This window comes from Pezoporus flaviventris, unplaced genomic scaffold, assembly GCF_033815535.1.
Source record: "Pezoporus flaviventris isolate CSIRO_AGI_PZ_B2104156 unplaced genomic scaffold, CSIRO_AGI_Pfla_v1 ptg000002l, whole genome shotgun sequence".
In the NCBI taxonomy this organism is placed as follows: domain Eukaryota; kingdom Metazoa; phylum Chordata; class Aves; order Psittaciformes; family Psittacidae; genus Pezoporus; species Pezoporus flaviventris.
Genome location: NW_026892550.1, coordinates 68,659,852 through 68,675,996, shown reverse-complemented (window position 1 = coordinate 68,675,996; position 16,145 = coordinate 68,659,852). Strand labels below are relative to the sequence as shown.

The following is a 16,145-nucleotide window of genomic DNA, read 5'->3' as shown; positions in this document are numbered from 1 at the left end:
CCACTACATAAATAAGCCTTCTACATAAAGACAGGTTTTAATTTATAGTTATTCTCTGTGAAAGAACAGTACTAGTTTCAGTAAGAAGCAGGCTGTTACATACCCATTCTTTTTAAAAATGTAAACTAATGCATTCTGTATCCTTCTGAATGGATCTAAAATCTGAGATGTTATCTCATTGTGACCAGTCCAATTGTACTTTCTTTATAAGAGCTATCTTCTTGCTGCAGAAACCTCATCTTTCTGTAAAATTCAATAGCTAAGCTTCTGAAATGGTTGATTCAGATCTGTCAAAGAGCAAAAAAAAAAAAATGTAGAAAACAAATACATATAAAGTTACAAATTTTTGACTCATACTTTTTATCCTCATCTTAAATTCAGGAGAAGCATTACCTCAGAGAAAAAAATAGTAAGCTAGGTCAAGAATTGAGCTATATTACATCAGAAAACACCAGGATTGCTGGGGAACTGGAGATCCTGCAATCACAAGACAAACTTCTAAAAGAAAAAATATCCAAGATGGAGACAGCCCTTGATAAGGTAATTTAAGGTGCTTTCAGTGAGACCTTCCTTTACAGTCATTTAGGAAGAGAATGTCTGACCTCTTACCTAGGTTGTATTTAAGTATGTCCTATTCACAGGTACTGTAAGACTCTTACCTGAAGAAAGATCTGTAGTTAAGACTGTCTTTTGGTTTTTTTTAATGGTAACAGTCTTCTGTTTTCATTAAGAGAATTCTCGATTTACTCCTTACTATTTTAGGGAAAGAAAAGCTGCAGGGAATTTAAAGCACATTAGGCTGACCTTCTAGACCTGCCTCTGGCTCTTTGGCACAAAGAAACTCCTCTGTGGAGAGAGGAACAATTATTCAGGATAACAGGGGCTCCACTGAAATCAAGCACTGGCACACCCAGACTCAGCACACTTCTTCATGCTCCTTCTCTCTCTCTTTCTGTGCTTTGGCCTAGAGCTTCCACTCTTCTTTCTATCTTGATAAGCCCTTCCACTCTTCTTTCTATCCTGATAAGCCCTCAGTGAAAAATAGCTCCATAATTAGATTTTTTCACCCCTTTTCAGGATAAACTTGTAAAGAAGAAAGAGTATATAACAATGAGACAGGTCAACAAAGTTATCAGCCACCCATTTTAAAACCTGGAGTTCTGACACACTAGCACAGTTGAATTTTCTAATCCCAGAGGTGTTCAATAGGTCTAGGACTGTCCCTGAAAGGATTAGCTCCCTTCTGTGCATATTAGGACTACTAGGATCATGTAACAGGTGAGTTGCTTTTGTAAGTCTCAAGAAAGGCATCTGGTCATATCGCAGTATTTCTATACTGATAGCAGTAGATAAATATAGCATCTCTCTTTGTACCTTGTTTCTTTATCAGAAAGAAAGTAGACAAGACTGCAATCCACAGAAAGTTAGCAAAATTAATGTTTCTTTTTTCCTCTCTTACAGGCATCGCTGCAATTTGCAGAATGTCAGTGCATAATCCAGTGTCAGGAACAAGAAGCAATGCGCTTCAGACTGCAGCATACTTTAGATGTAAAAGTAAGTATGTTATCGAGAAGTATGAGTATAAACTTAGATGTATTTGCTTTGTGTCCTGACTTCATGCTTAACCCTATTTATTGCCAAGTACTCTAAAAAGCTTGTGTTCTGAAACCTCTTTTTACATGTTCTCCATCAGGGACTGTAGCGATAAGACAAGTGGTAATGGGTTTAAACATACACAGGGGAAGTTCAGGTTAGATATAAGGAAGAAGTTCTTTACTGTGAGGGTGGTGAGGCACTGGAAGAAGTTGCCCAAAGTGGTAAACGTTCCACCCCATCAGTGTTCAAGGCCAGGTTGGACAGAGCCTTGGGCGATGTGGTCTAGAGTGAGGCATCCCTGCCCATGGCAGGGGGGGTGGAACTGAATGATCTTAAGGTCCTTTCAAACCCAGGAAATTCTGTGATTCTGTGATTCTATGATTGTTGCACAGGTAATGTCCATAATTTCAGTTACTTTGAAGTGCTGTGTACAGTAAGGCAATAAAAAAAATCAATAGTTACAGGAATACTGCATCGTATGCTTCAGCTGCTGGGCTTTGGTTTCAGTGACACTTCATCATTTTCTTGCAGCCTTAGGCAAATAAAAGCAAGAAATGTTAATGGCATTATGATAGAAAATGAATTGGAGAGGTGTGAAGGGATAGCTTTTACTAGTGTGAACTGTTACAGCTAGAAAGCACTAACAATCTTTGGGGCACCCACATCCTTCTTCAGGCCTGAAGTAAAACCAGCAACCTTAAAGCTACATAAAGGCTGGAAATAAGGACTCTGAGAATCTGATTATGCTAATTAAGTTAGGCAGCACCAAAGAAAATCATGTTTAAGAAGCCAGGAGAGATGTTAGCAGGGAGAAAGGAAATACAGTCATGAGACATCTGGGACAGAAAAAGGAAAACTTGTAATTGACATCTGTCAAGCTATAGAGCAGTAGTGAAAGATGGGGTATAGGTAAAATCATGCAGTAATGAAAAGCCAGTATCTGTCTCATAGAGCCTAGAACTTTTATTGCCCAATAGATTCAGTCCAATCTCTACCTTTACTAATGAGTTTAATAGAGAATATTATTTACCTTTGCCTTACTTGTAACCATAGACTATTAAGGCTGCAATGAAACTACTGCTATAAATGAATGGTACACTTGGAATGGAATTACTGTTAATTTTAGTGACCCACTCCAATTGCTAGTTTTGAATGAGAAACAAAATGTTATTTTCAAAATACCACTCTATATCAGAGTGATATCTACATCAGTGATCCAGTAAGTACTTCATATGAACAATGGCAAAGGCAGGAAATCTCTGACTCATATGAAAGAAATCCTCATGCAAGTGGGAAAAAAGAGGTACTGGAACTGTGAGACAGTTTAATTTTGTGATGGCCCTGAAATTTCCTCCATTTTAATGGTTTCAGAGCGTATGTTAAAATTCTGACAAGAAATGAAACTGCCACTCCTGCACCTGATACAGTCACTAGAAGGTTTATATCTGAGCACACCTAATAAACGCTAAGAAGCGTTTGAGAAATGAGTAGTGCATATTATAAGGTGTTTGGCTAAGAGATGCCCTGTTACAGAGGGCATGATGCCTATACCCATTTATTCTGCTTAGCTGTGCTTGCTTATTCTGCCTGGCTCATGTTTTTCCACAGGAGCTGCAGAGCCGAGGCTACTTGACACCTTTTCCTTCAGGCAGGCTGTGGCACATAGCACCCCTTTCCCACCTGCACTCAGCTGTCATGCCACCCTCCCTGAATTTGGCCAGCTGTGTCACTGAAGTAAGTACCTGTCTCAAAATGGGAGACTGCACAGGAAACAGGGATGTTCCAAAAAGTAAAAATAATGTGGGATTGATAAATGGGAGAGCATCTAGCAGGACTGTCCAAGAGTGAATTCTTAACACCAAAGATGAAAAAATTTCTGTAGCTTCTTGTATGCTAGGGCCTTTCAGATTTTCTTTCTTTTTATATGTAAAAAACAACCAGACAATAAAAAACTCTATGGATTGTAATAGGAGTTTATCTTACCTCTATCACCAATGACATTTATAATCTGTTAAAATTGAAGGTACTGATCTGTAAGCAGTTTGGTCTTCGCATTCTTTTTCTTTGCTAGTACTCTACTTGCTCTAAATCCCTTACATTTGGCAGTGAAAATAGACCGGTACATAATTTCTGATAAATTTCATCTGATTCACCTGTAGTAGCTTTTAATACTTAAATCTTTCTCCAAGCTGGTTTTCACTATGACCAGTTTTATCCTAAAAGACACATCACTGTCCTTCCTTTTGTTTTTGTACATCTTTAGGTGCTAGTGTTCTGATTTTTCATTACAGAATAGATCAACTCAAATCTCTCATGAAAAAATGTAGTCTTTTGGTATTTTCTGTGTAGATTTTATCTCATTCTCTAAAAGGTACCTTATGTATCTCCTATAGAAATTGGTAGAGTTTTTTTTGTTAATTTTTACCTCAAAATCTGTAGATTACAAGCTACTGCAGATATTTTTCAATAATATTTTCTGTTTTATTTTCTGATGTGGTGACAAACATTTACATCAAGGAACAAAGGAGAGTTAAGTCCCTGTACTATCAGGTACTCCCCTTCTCTTTACTTTAATCCATGTATACTTCTGATGATAAAGTAGGATTTTTAACGTAGTACTATGGCAACAACCTAACATGTCATAAGAGAACTTGATTCAAAGTCTACTTGAATCTTCTTGGTTCCTGCATAATTAGTTTTTGTACAAAATGAAGCAGCTCTGTCATGTGAGACAGAGACCTTACCTGGTCGATAGCCTGGTTCCTTAGCCAGAGTTTGGGAAAGATGGATTTGGTCTAAGTATCACATCTACCCGTTATGAAGCTGAGGACTTGTTCTCCGTAGAAACTCTGCTGAAACTAGTGTGTTCCCATTGGAAGTAACCTTTTCTTTTTCAATGAAAACATGCTAGCAAAATGTTTGTAGCCAGTTCCATCCACAGATGAAGCATAACTCAGTAGGAGCAGTGCTTTGAACACAAGAAGTGCTTGAGTAGTCTGAAAAATCCAGTTCTTTCTGTCAAGAGAGGATTCTTTGAACCAGGCCTTTGCCTCGAGTCCCAGTTAGTAAAATGAGAATAATATTACACTTCATCTCACAGCATAGCTGTGACAATGAAGTGGTTTATATTTGCAGACAGCTCAGCTGTGATAGAAATGAGTGCCTAGACAACACCGTGATACAACAATTTCAATCTTCAGAGCTGTGTTTGTGTACTGGACAGTAATACCTGGGGTCACAGGTCAGAAAGGAGCAAACAGAGTTGTCACATAAGCAATGATTACTGATGCTGTGTCCTGAAAAAGGTAATGGTTGTAGAGGGGTGGGGGGAAAACTTTCATAATGAAAGGCTTATTTTAATGTTTTTACCCTTGAAACAGTAGTCATAACCTTTTTACAATATTTATTGAAAATGCAGATGTTAGCCATATCCTTCCTCAGTGGTATTTAGTTGCTTTACACATTGCTGTCAGATAACTTCCAGGTAAGAGTGCAGTCATATTTGGAGAATATTTTGACAGTTTTCCCATAATCAAGTCTAGCCTCCAACACTTCTGAACTAAAATGACAAAAAATCTGCCTTGTTTCTAACTGTGAAGACAAGAGTAGAGGGGGGAAAATATGTGACTTTGGATGAGTATAGGAAGGAACTGAAAAAGAGAGTACCTTTATAAATACTTTGTAACTGAAATTTCTCTCAGATGTCTTCCAAGCCAGGCATTTTGAAGGATGAACCACTGCAGGATCTAAAGAGGATTCTTCAAGAGTTAACAAACTCAGGCAACGATATTCCCTCTGTGGATCTTGGCGAGGATGGCAGCAATGGTGGGAGAAAATCACCTCTAGCAACCATGTAAGAATATTACTTCTGTTGCATGCAGTGTACTTGTCTTCCCTTTTTAAACTGGGATCTGGCTATTCGTGTGCCTCAGGAGCAAACCTTTTTGCAAGAAAATAGGGTTTACAAGTTAGCTTGAGTTAGCCTGAAAACTTCCAAACATTCTGTTGTTTTCAAGGTTCCTCAGATGCTTTAGGTGGTAGTGTAATAGACGGTTACTACACCATTTGCCTTTATTGTTTGCTTTTTGATGTTTCTACTTTTGTTTTCATGTAGAACTCTCTTCGTCCTTTGCCTTGTGCAAATATCCTTCCTCTCATTATTGTAGCAGCTAATTACTACTGGCAATGGCTTGAAGTTGAGAAATCAATACAGCACAAATTCTGATATTTCTAAGTCAGAATATAAGGATACTACATAAAGGAAAAGATAATTAATGGACTTCTATTAGAATCATATTTACTTAAACGAATGACACTTCTCCCATCATACACACTGTTGGAACAAAATCATATTGGTCAATATCCTATGTATTCCAGGTTCGATGCTGTGTTTCGTCCTGTGTTCTACTGGAGACCAGAAGTTCCTTGTAGATCAAAACTCTGAGATAGCTTAGTGAAGTAATGATGTGTTAAGATTCATTGGTCAGGCTTGTGTCCATAATCTCCAAAGCTTGTGGTTTTATGTACTACAGAATGGGTGTTAAAACAAGTGGGAAGGATTACCAAAAGGCATTCATCACCTTAGCATTTTCTGGAAACAAAAATATTGTGGTGACATCCACAAGACATTGCTGAAGTCTGTAGAAGTTAAGAAGCTTCCTTTTAAATAGATACTTTATTAATTAAATAGAGGACCTTTACAAAAGGATACACAAGTGGTATGTGGAAAGCTGGAACAATGTGCTTCTAGGTAGCTTTAGCAGAGACAAGATTTTGTAGATTGTCTCCTATGAAGACTGAGGTGAAGCTCATTTTCTACTTTTTTTCTCCTGTTCCCAGTGCCTTAGTTAAAAGTTGTGCTGTATCCAAAATTACAATATCAGAATATAAGATGGCAAATACCAGATGCCATTTGCTGTAGAATCTTACTTGATTTATTCTTTTTTTTGTCTATTCCAAAGCTGAGGTTGTCACAAAAAGCCTGACATAGAGCGAGAAGTCTTAGTATGATAAACAGAGATAGCACTTTGTGTGCTTCAAGCATGCTTAGCAGACATGGTGGTGTAGATAGAGATGGAATAGCAGAGCTGCTGGTGGGAATGGAACAGTTCTACAAAAGGTCAGCATTAAATTCAGCAAGATTTTACTTCTTTGGAATACTACCAAGTGTCTCTCAATGCTCAAAATTTGTTTAGCTGTTTGGGTTTTTTTAATTTAATTAATTATCCATTTCCATTCTCTTACCAAATACCACTGTACTCTAAAAATTTACAGTGCCTGAGGAAAGACATAGGTCCAAACCTGGAAGAGGCAACAGTTTATGTTATAATGAAATATAGGCTAAAAAGAGGCTGGTCTGAAGAAGCTAATTAGGAAGCATTGTTGTGTGAGTAACCAGAAGGAAGACTGCAGTGGCACTAGTTGTCTAAAGCAGTTACTGAGTTTTTTTCCATCCTTATGACTGTGAATCTAGTAATTTCTTTCCCAGAGAAATAGTCTAAATTCCCTCTAACACTAATAGACTTCTTTTAGTGGACTCATATAACAATTTTATGATGCCTTTTCTTCACTATTACAATGTGGCTGCCATTGTACTCTGCTTAAGAAACAAGCTTATCTTCTAAAAATGTGAATGTAGTGATCCTACTGGCATAGCCTTTGCTGGGTTTTTGACAGTGATGTGTGTTTCTGTACAGGGAGACTGCATCTAAAGACTCTGCTACTGAAAACAGCATGGAAAAGGATACTTGTGGATGGTGAGAAGTGCTTTCACTCAGCTGAGTAACCTACTTAAAATACTCATTTAAGAACAAGTTCCTAAGGCTTCTTTAATACAGCCCTGAGCTTGTTTATGTTGGTTTATTCATAATGGTAAAGTTTCCTGGGAATTACAAAACAAAGCTGTGATGTTACTTTCATCCTTCTAAGAAAGAGCTCTGGGGTTTCTTTACATTGTTAGCTTTTAATTTACATGTATAAAATCTGGATATTACATAGGAGAGCTTCACAGCTAGCTAGTATTACCAAAACTTAGCATAATATTTTCAGAATGCCAGTTTTGCCATCATTTTGCTTGCAGGGATCCTTTACACTTCCATACAGCAGACCTTCAGTCCCAAGACATTACCCTGCCCTATACATCCCTTGGTAAGTTTTCACCAGCTGCAGTTGAGGATGAATGTGCTATATCAATATCAAACTGAAACATTAAATAATATTACAAAAATATAGTCCAAATACAGTATATTTTCTTAGGTCATTAACCAAATACCTATCAGGTTCTGTTACAAAGTCTTTACTGAACTTTCTGTAAATCTGTATTTTGGTGCAAACCAGGTCCATACAGGTTGATACCACTGTACCTAAAATGGTTATCTTCCATGGTAGTTATTCATGAATAGCAATAGTGTTGTGTACTATGGATAATATTGCCAAATTTTTGGTGCCTAAATTTAGGCTCTTGAATTCTATATTCAGATATCTAAATATGGATGTGCTTTTGAGAGGAATCAGTTCATTGCAAATGCCGTTGATTTCTTTCCAAGTACTGGGTGGTCAGTACCTCTTAAAATGCGATGACATGAGTTTAGTAACCTAACCAGAGATAGAAAGATACAGCTTTGAGCATTAGGGTTTGAAGATATCAGACTTTGCCACCGTCTCTTTTTTTCCCCATGGATTATCCATTCTGTGAATTTTCTCTGAGATTTGCCTGCAGATGCTCATATATTTAATTATTCTCTATTATTATTTAAGCCACTGTGCTCCAGGAATAGGCTAGAACTCCTCTGTTTGTCCTGAGGAGTATCTACTGTAGGTCCTCTTTTTATTTTTTTGAGTATTAAAGAAAATCTCCTGGGTAGCTACTGTCAGCCTTCTAGCAAACCTACTCAACATCCAGGGATTTTTTCTATCTCCCAAAGCAGCTGCAAGCAGGTTTTTTTACATAGAAGATTTGAGATATAGTTCAGCAAGAGGAGTTTGTTAGAAACCCCCCAGATTATTTTCAAGATGTTCCAGGAGGGGGGTGTTAAGAGTAAGGAAACAGACTATGGGAAGAAAAACGGAAAACCTGGAGTAAATATTCCCCTTATTAGTTGCATGCAAGCTCTTCTTTATTTTTATACACACACGGTGTCCCAGCATATGAAAATGTTACATAATCTGTCAATTGCGTATTTCTGTGCACATCTTGTCTCTTTTCCTTATGACTCCCTTTCTGCCAGCAATTCAAAGCATATCAGTCACTTGTTGGAAAGAAGGGAAATGGCAACATGTGTAAGCAACATTATTTTTTCTGCTTCTTATACCTAAGTTATGAGATCAAAATCAGCAGTAAGGTACGGGGACCACTGGGGCTTAGCACCTAGGATACTCCCTACAGACACAGCAGAAAAAGCAGTCACTGCTTTCTCCTAGGCAGTTTTACTGGCTGTTCTTCACATGAGAATCACTTTAAGAGAAACAAGCATTTTGCAAAGAGGCTATACTCTCCTGCAACCTTGGCTACTAACAGGAATGGAAAGGATGAAATAATGCAGTGACGAAGGGACCTCAACCCTGTAACTGTTACAGATATAACATCAAAGAATGAATGGGGGTTTCTTTTGAGGTATGAGCTCACTGCTTTTTGCCTGGATATCTCCTAGGAGGTGCATCCATCTTCTCACCAGCTTCTGACTATACATCTGCCCCCAAGAAGGTGTCTCAGGAGCGGAGACACAGAGAAAAGTCTCCAGTGCACTTGTTGTTAACTGCTCCACCGGATGACCTTGCAGCTGGCTTCAGTGCCTCACCACAGCACAGACCATCCGCACAGAAGGTCTGCTCTCCAGAGGGTGCAGCCACAGTCCCCCATATAAGTAAGTACAGTCCCATTCCCTGATCCAGAGAGCTTGGCTAGGTTTCTTCCCAGCCAGTACAGTGTGTGAGTTACAAACTGTATGTTAAATTCAGCCATTCTGTAGAAACCAGGGGAATCCCACTATCAATCACTGATCTCTTACACTTTATGATTATAGTATCTGTACTCCACACTGCATTTATTTTTTCAGGTACTTTTGTAATACATCACTTACAGAATCCATCCATGTTGCTGAACTTGAAGACGAATAATTCTCAAGTGTACACTTGAGATCAAGTCTTCCATTTATGGTTCCAACAACTGCAATTACAGTATGCAAATTTATTGAAACATAACATACTGAGGGTTCATTTTAAAGCACTGCTTTAGCAGCTGTGGCCCACTTACTTGTTCTTGTATCCATCAGGCTGCCTGTCACAGTTCTGTTCAAGCAGAAAGTTTCTTCTGTGATAAATTAATTGTGAGTAAAATGTAGCAGCTAATGAATGTACTATACAAAGAGAAGAGAAGAGAAATTCCATGCAGTACTGGTAAATTGCTTTATTTGGATAAATAATGTCGGGATGCTTAACATCAATATTTGCAGTAACAAGCATAACAGTTGCCTAATACTAAATATTTGTCATAGTTGTTGTGGTTCCTGTAACACATTTAGAAAAGTCTTGGGTTTTACTGAAAGTATTGATGTAAGGCTGTGTTTGTGTAGCTCTTAAGTGATAAAAATAAGCTTTCCTGCATCACAGAATAGGTGTGAGGGTGAAGAACATTTTCAGGGTCTATTAGTGTCTATTAATGACTTGCCAGGGAGCCAGGCTATCAGGACTGCTTTATTACATTGAAGTGGCAGAAACACCCCAAAATGAATAGATGCAGTAGGAAAAACTAGATTTTCATACAATACTTACTGAATATCATGTTGAAACACTACATTTCTCTGTTTTTCAAGGTCTGAAAATACAGACACATAAGCACTGCAGGTAGGAGGGTAATAGGGATGCTGTGCACTCAGCTCTAAGCTAGTGCTATTGCAGGCAGAAATCTAACCATAGCTCCAAGGAGTATTTTGTGCTTCTCAGGTGGCATTTTTTTTGTAGTTCCAAGTTCAGCGTGTCTATATTGTATTGTTATCTTATTAATGCAGACTTCTCAGTCACTTTATCTTTTGCATTCTTGGAACATCAGAAGCTTGTCTCTAAAACAGCTGAGCTGAGCAGTCACCCTGACTAGAACATTAATATTGCTGCTCATTGACCTTTGCTTCCCCCAGCTGCTTGGCTGTGTGAAGATGAAGTGCATGTTTGTTAGCTAATCTATATTTTTTAATGTTTATTTCACAACTAAGAAATGCGTGTTGGTAAACAGAACACAAATATGTGTGGCATTTCCCCATCAAACCACTGAATTGGCAACATGAGTGAGGTTCTTTTGTCTTGTTTGTTAATCTGGTCAGCCAGTTACCTCCATCTATGGCTCATTTTGGGTTTGGTTTGGTTTTTTCCCCTCTTTTTATTTGAGAATTTGGTGACAGTAGCAAAAACGAAACAGTCCAAGTTCTGTCCAGAAAAGTCTGCAAGGATGGGAGGCTGTAGTAATTTGTATCATATGGGCATCACCTTGTCAGTCTGTGGGTGTTAGTGCTCAGTCAGACAGGCACAGTGCCTTTTGAATTTTGCATTGGTCTGAATCCTCAAAGGGTTAGCTTTTCTGGTTTTATTTTTGGCTTCAGTATGTTACATCTTTCTATACCTTAGTTTTCCATCTGTAAAATGCAACTGACAATACTGCTCTCCTTTGCACAACTCTTGCAGTTTTACTGGCAAAGAGGACTTAGAAGTTGTGGGCATAATACTCATTTAGTAACCCTTGCTCTCCATTCCCCAAATGGGGACATTTATAGGCAAAATAGAAACGTGTTTGCATTGTCACTTAAACAGAAATCCCACTAAGTATAAATCTCTGTTAATAGCCTTCACTTCTTACTCATTTTTCTTTGCTACTGGAAGTTTTATTGTTTGCAATTTTATTTTCTAAGAACGTCAGATGGAATGTTAAAATAATTTATAATGACTTTTTTTTAATCTGTGATAACATATTGATGAATAATTTCTCACTAGCTTCTCAGCCCATGAAAAATAGTAAGGATACACGTAGGGGACCACAGAACAAGATGGAAAGCCTGCAGAACCTGATGGGACTGTTAAAGATAAAAAACCAAGGCACAAGGATTTACCAAAAGTATTCCTATTTTATTTAAAATACACGCTCTGCAGAGACTGTTCTAGTTACCTGCCAAAGTACTACCTGTGTTTTTGCTTTATCTAAAATGAGGTAATTTTAGATGTGCCTGGTTTACTAGCAGTACCCACTTCTACATTACCCTGCTCCTAGGAGAAAAATTGGATTAACTCTATGATGCACTGTTGTTCAGCCCCTTAATTCTAATAAGCTTTGAGATCCTTAACATTTCAAACATGGCAGCTAGTGAGGAGTGCTGGCATGTCCAATTAAGTGAAATTCTTGACAAGCTGATGACTCTTTCATGGAAACTGAAGGATACTCTGACAGCAGCAGACTCCAGAAATATAGTTTTCCAGCAGTGGCCTCAGAAGCATACCCTTTCTTTCCCAGTTTTTAAAATCTGAGATGACCACAGTGACAATGGAGAACTTTCCAGGTTTTCTTCTTGCTCCCTCTGAAGTCACTGGTAAAGTGCTCATGAGGTTCTTTGATGGTAGGAGGCCAAGTGAGATGGAATTTCTTTTTTCTGCACTTCTTCTTATTGCGCATGCCAGTTGCTTCCCCTTCTTTGGCCCTTTAAGTCTCACTGCATAGACTTGGGAAATTATTATTTCTCACATCATACAGGACACATGTGTCAGGGACATACAAGTGACCTGATTTAGGGAAAACTAATCAAGTTGTTTATTTAAAGTATAAGGTAAACATTCTCATTTTTATTTTTTGCCGTCCATTAACATCTTCAGTTTGCCTGGATTTATATCCACATAATAGTATATGTTCCTATCTGTAATGTATTGTTACCATATAAAAGTAAACTTGTTTCCATGAACTGTTAATTTAATTAAATTATTTAATTCTATAATTGTTGCTGATAATTAATAATTTGATTTAATAATTTAAGTATTAATTTCACACCATCCAATAAGAGAGATTCTGAAATCTATAGTACTTCACCTCTACTCCAGCATTTATTGCTTTGGCTTCACAAAGCAGATGAGGTGGTGCCTGTTTAGAACCAGCTTTATCTTTTTTATTAAGGCTCTGCATATAAATAATTACAAACTAAAGCTGCATTTGGGATGTTTTGATAAGTACAGTGTAACATGTATACTGGAAAGCTTGAGGTGTCTGCAGCTGAGGCCTCAATCATTTTAACATAAGGTGGTGGTCAGATAATCCGTTCTCGCTGCTATTTTCAGACACATCACCAGTGATCAGAACTCATGAAGTGAAGACAGAGAAAGCAAAGGAAAAGGAGAAAAAGCTATTGAAGGGAAGACGCCTTGTACATTAAGGATTACTTTCATGTATGTACATTGTGTTTAAGTTATATTTTTAAAGATTAATAATAAAAGGTCTTACAGTTTTGTCATTCTTGCCTGGCACCATGACACTCTTTACAGTTTTTAACTTTTTAATGAGTGGGACATACAGAGTAGAAACATATGTATATACGGACTCGTTCACTGGCACACATTTTCAATAGCTGCATGCTGTGAGGGACACTGGTCACAAGCTGATTGCTTTAAGCTGAAGTAGTTCTTACATGGATTCTGGATCCTGCACACCATTTCAGGTCCTGTTGTTTACAAAGTTAGTTTTAAAATGGTTTGTTAGGCTGCTGCTTTTCATTCTAAAATGAACTGGCTTCCCTTCCCTCCATACTTCTTGTTATTACTTCAAAAAACTCCAATTCATCTGAATACCCCAGAACTGTCAAGTATTTCCTATAAAAGCAGGAAATCTCCCTGTGCCATCTGTTAACATTGAGGTAAAGTGTTGAATCACATACCTGCAACTGCAAGACTGTGCAGATTTCATCCTATACCATGACTTCTTTAAGCAGAATGGATTCCTCAAGTGTAATATGAATAGAGGGTCCACAGTCTACCTTGGGCTTAGCTTTGTAAGCACTTCATTTTTACTTAGAGCTGAGAGAATGTATGTTCCTAGTTTGGGACTTTTTGTCCTTCCTCAATTTGTGTCCCTCTATAAAAACTAAAACAGGAGAAGTTCAGGCATAAAAAAATGCACTTTGAACCTATACTGACTTATTTATTTTAATAACAGCCTAGTATGACTTATATACCATGCTCCACCACCCGTATTAAGAAGTTTGCTAAAATAGTGGGCATATTACTTTCCGTTGGTCTGCAAAATGCTCTTCACTCACCGACACAGACAACCTTCCCTTAATATGAGTGCCTAAGAATAATGTATTCAAAGGCCATTCCTAGTGTGAGATTAGTAATAAACAGGAGGGCATGTTGAGAGCACATGGCGTATGTGAATTGATTTAAAGCCTGCTATGTTTGACATTTGAGGATTTTGCAGCAGTGGGCAAATGACTTACTGCACTTAAAAGACTAACCAATGCTAAAAACAATTCCAAAGTAAGAAGATGAACAGGATCGCTAAGTATTGGATTGATGTTTAAAGCCTCATTAGTGTTCGACGGTATCTCAGGGAACAAAATAGTTGTTTAAAAATAGGCAGGGGAGGAAGAACTTTGAACAAGAACCCAAACTGATTGCTTTTCCAGGATTTGCCATTGAATTTTTGTCTGGGGACTGGTTGTGAGGAGCAGATTAATAGTACTGCCACTTCAGACCCCAGCAAGGCTTTCTGAGAAGTTGGTCACAGAAGCTGCTGACCAGGTAGCAGGAGAGTCCTTTCTACATACAGTACTAACAAAGCAAGGTGCAAGATGTCCTGTGATAAATCTGTACCCCAACAAATCATCCACAGGGTCAGCAGGAGGTGCCAGTGGCACAGCGTCACTAGCATTAATGTTTTTCCTCATTATCTGCTTTCTGAAAAGCAGTTATTGCCTTGAGTTTGAGGCAGCATGGAATGCCATGCTTGAATTCAAGGGGCTTACCCAGTGATTTTGTCCAAACCAAATGTTCTGTAGCTATGGATCAGCAAATGTAGCTTCATGAGCACAAGCCATGCAGATACAAGCTTGGGTTTGTTGACTTTAAAGCTACGGAACTGTATTCAGAGTGGATCAAATCTCTGATGTTTTTTTCTTGTCTTCTTGTGCCAGTAGAAGAGATCAGCGAGTTGGTCCTAAGCTATCCTCAGTCATTGTCAGCAGTATTTTGTTTTAATTCAGATAATTTGCTTTATTTTCTATTCATTGATTCTGTCATTTTTTGCAACACTATTGCAAACTTAGTGAAAATGTTAATTAAGTTACCTCTCCTTTCCTAGGAACTGATTGCATTGAAAATGAAAGGATCATTTTATAGTTGGCTTGTGTATTACAATTTGGACTTACTATACATATTTGACAGGTCTACCAAAGTTTTCATAAGAGTGAGGTATAGAGGATGGGAACATACATTCACCCTGTAGTCCTGCAGGTTGGAAAAGGTCAATGAAAAGTGCACTCTCGTTTGTGTTTAAGGAGCTAGGCTAAAAAGAGTTCCAAAAGACTGCAGCTCTGTGAGAACAGAAAGGAGCAGGTGGATCAGTACAAATAGCCAGAGAGAAGGGAGATCTGTCAAGCGAAAAAGCAGCTTAACATCCTTGTGGTGTAATCCAGTGAAGTTGAGAACATGTCTGGGCTTCCTCCCTGCCACCAGCACCAGGCCTGGGGAGGCAAGAGGGTCAGAAACTCAGGGGCCGTAGAGCAGCTCTAGCCATCCCGTGCTTGAATAGCAGCACAAATAGCACTTTGTTATTTCATGCCATACAGGCGGATGACACAGGAAGACCATTAGGCAAATCTTGACCACAGCAGGACACCACAGATGGCAACCACCCCCCTAGGGAGAAAACCTAGTATCAGGCTAATATTTTTGAACGGATCATGTGAGAGTCTCCGAACAGTAAGTCTAACTCTCAGAGAGAATGTGGGGTGGAAATGGTTTTTGCAGAGGCACCTGCAAAACGAATAGGAAGCAAACAAACTGCATTACAAGATTTCTGTGTGTGACTTGAAATTGGTTTATGCCCAGTAGCTGCAGACTCAGGTCATCAGCTCAAGCTTGTCATCCACATACAGCATTTAGCATTTGTACACCAAACTACTTCATAAGTAGGACCAGATTGCATTTTACCTAGCAGTAATCAAATGTCCAATTTGTCAGAAGTTTATTATCAGCAATAGGAGCAGGTGAACTTAAAAGGTAACTCCTTGCTTACAGAGTTTCTGGCTTTGCCAGACTGTGAGAGAGACAGTTTATTATTTGATCTTTGATATCCTGAGCCACTGGCTGCTAGGCTGTTACATCCACATAGGAATGTCAACAAGAACTTGTTTCTCACTTGTAGCTTCACTAGTCTCACAGCCAGGAAATAGGATTAGCCAGATAGCAGCCCCATCTAGCAGAATCATTTTTATTCAGCAAGGCAACTTGATTTAAATCTAACTTCATACTTAAGTGAACAGATTCTCCAACAATGAGGAATCAGCTCTGTACACTTAGAGAAAATA

General features: G+C 38.4%; 1 protein-coding gene across 1 annotated transcript in view; it reads left to right on the top strand.

Annotated features, from left to right (window-relative positions):
* Positions 1-15,468, top strand: part of CCDC158 (coiled-coil domain containing 158) — a 35,192-nt gene extending 19,724 nt beyond the window's left edge. The window contains 9 exon segments of the mRNA XM_061442808.1: positions 382-540; positions 1,462-1,554; positions 3,205-3,330; positions 5,298-5,449; positions 7,293-7,352; positions 7,676-7,743; positions 9,246-9,458; positions 11,575-11,676; positions 12,901-15,468. Of these exon segments, the coding sequence (XP_061298792.1) occupies positions 382-540; positions 1,462-1,554; positions 3,205-3,330; positions 5,298-5,449; positions 7,293-7,352; positions 7,676-7,743; positions 9,246-9,458; positions 11,575-11,676; positions 12,901-12,995 (1,068 nt within the window). The 3' untranslated portion in view covers positions 12,996-15,468.
* Positions 15,469-16,145: the final 677 nt, after the last annotated feature.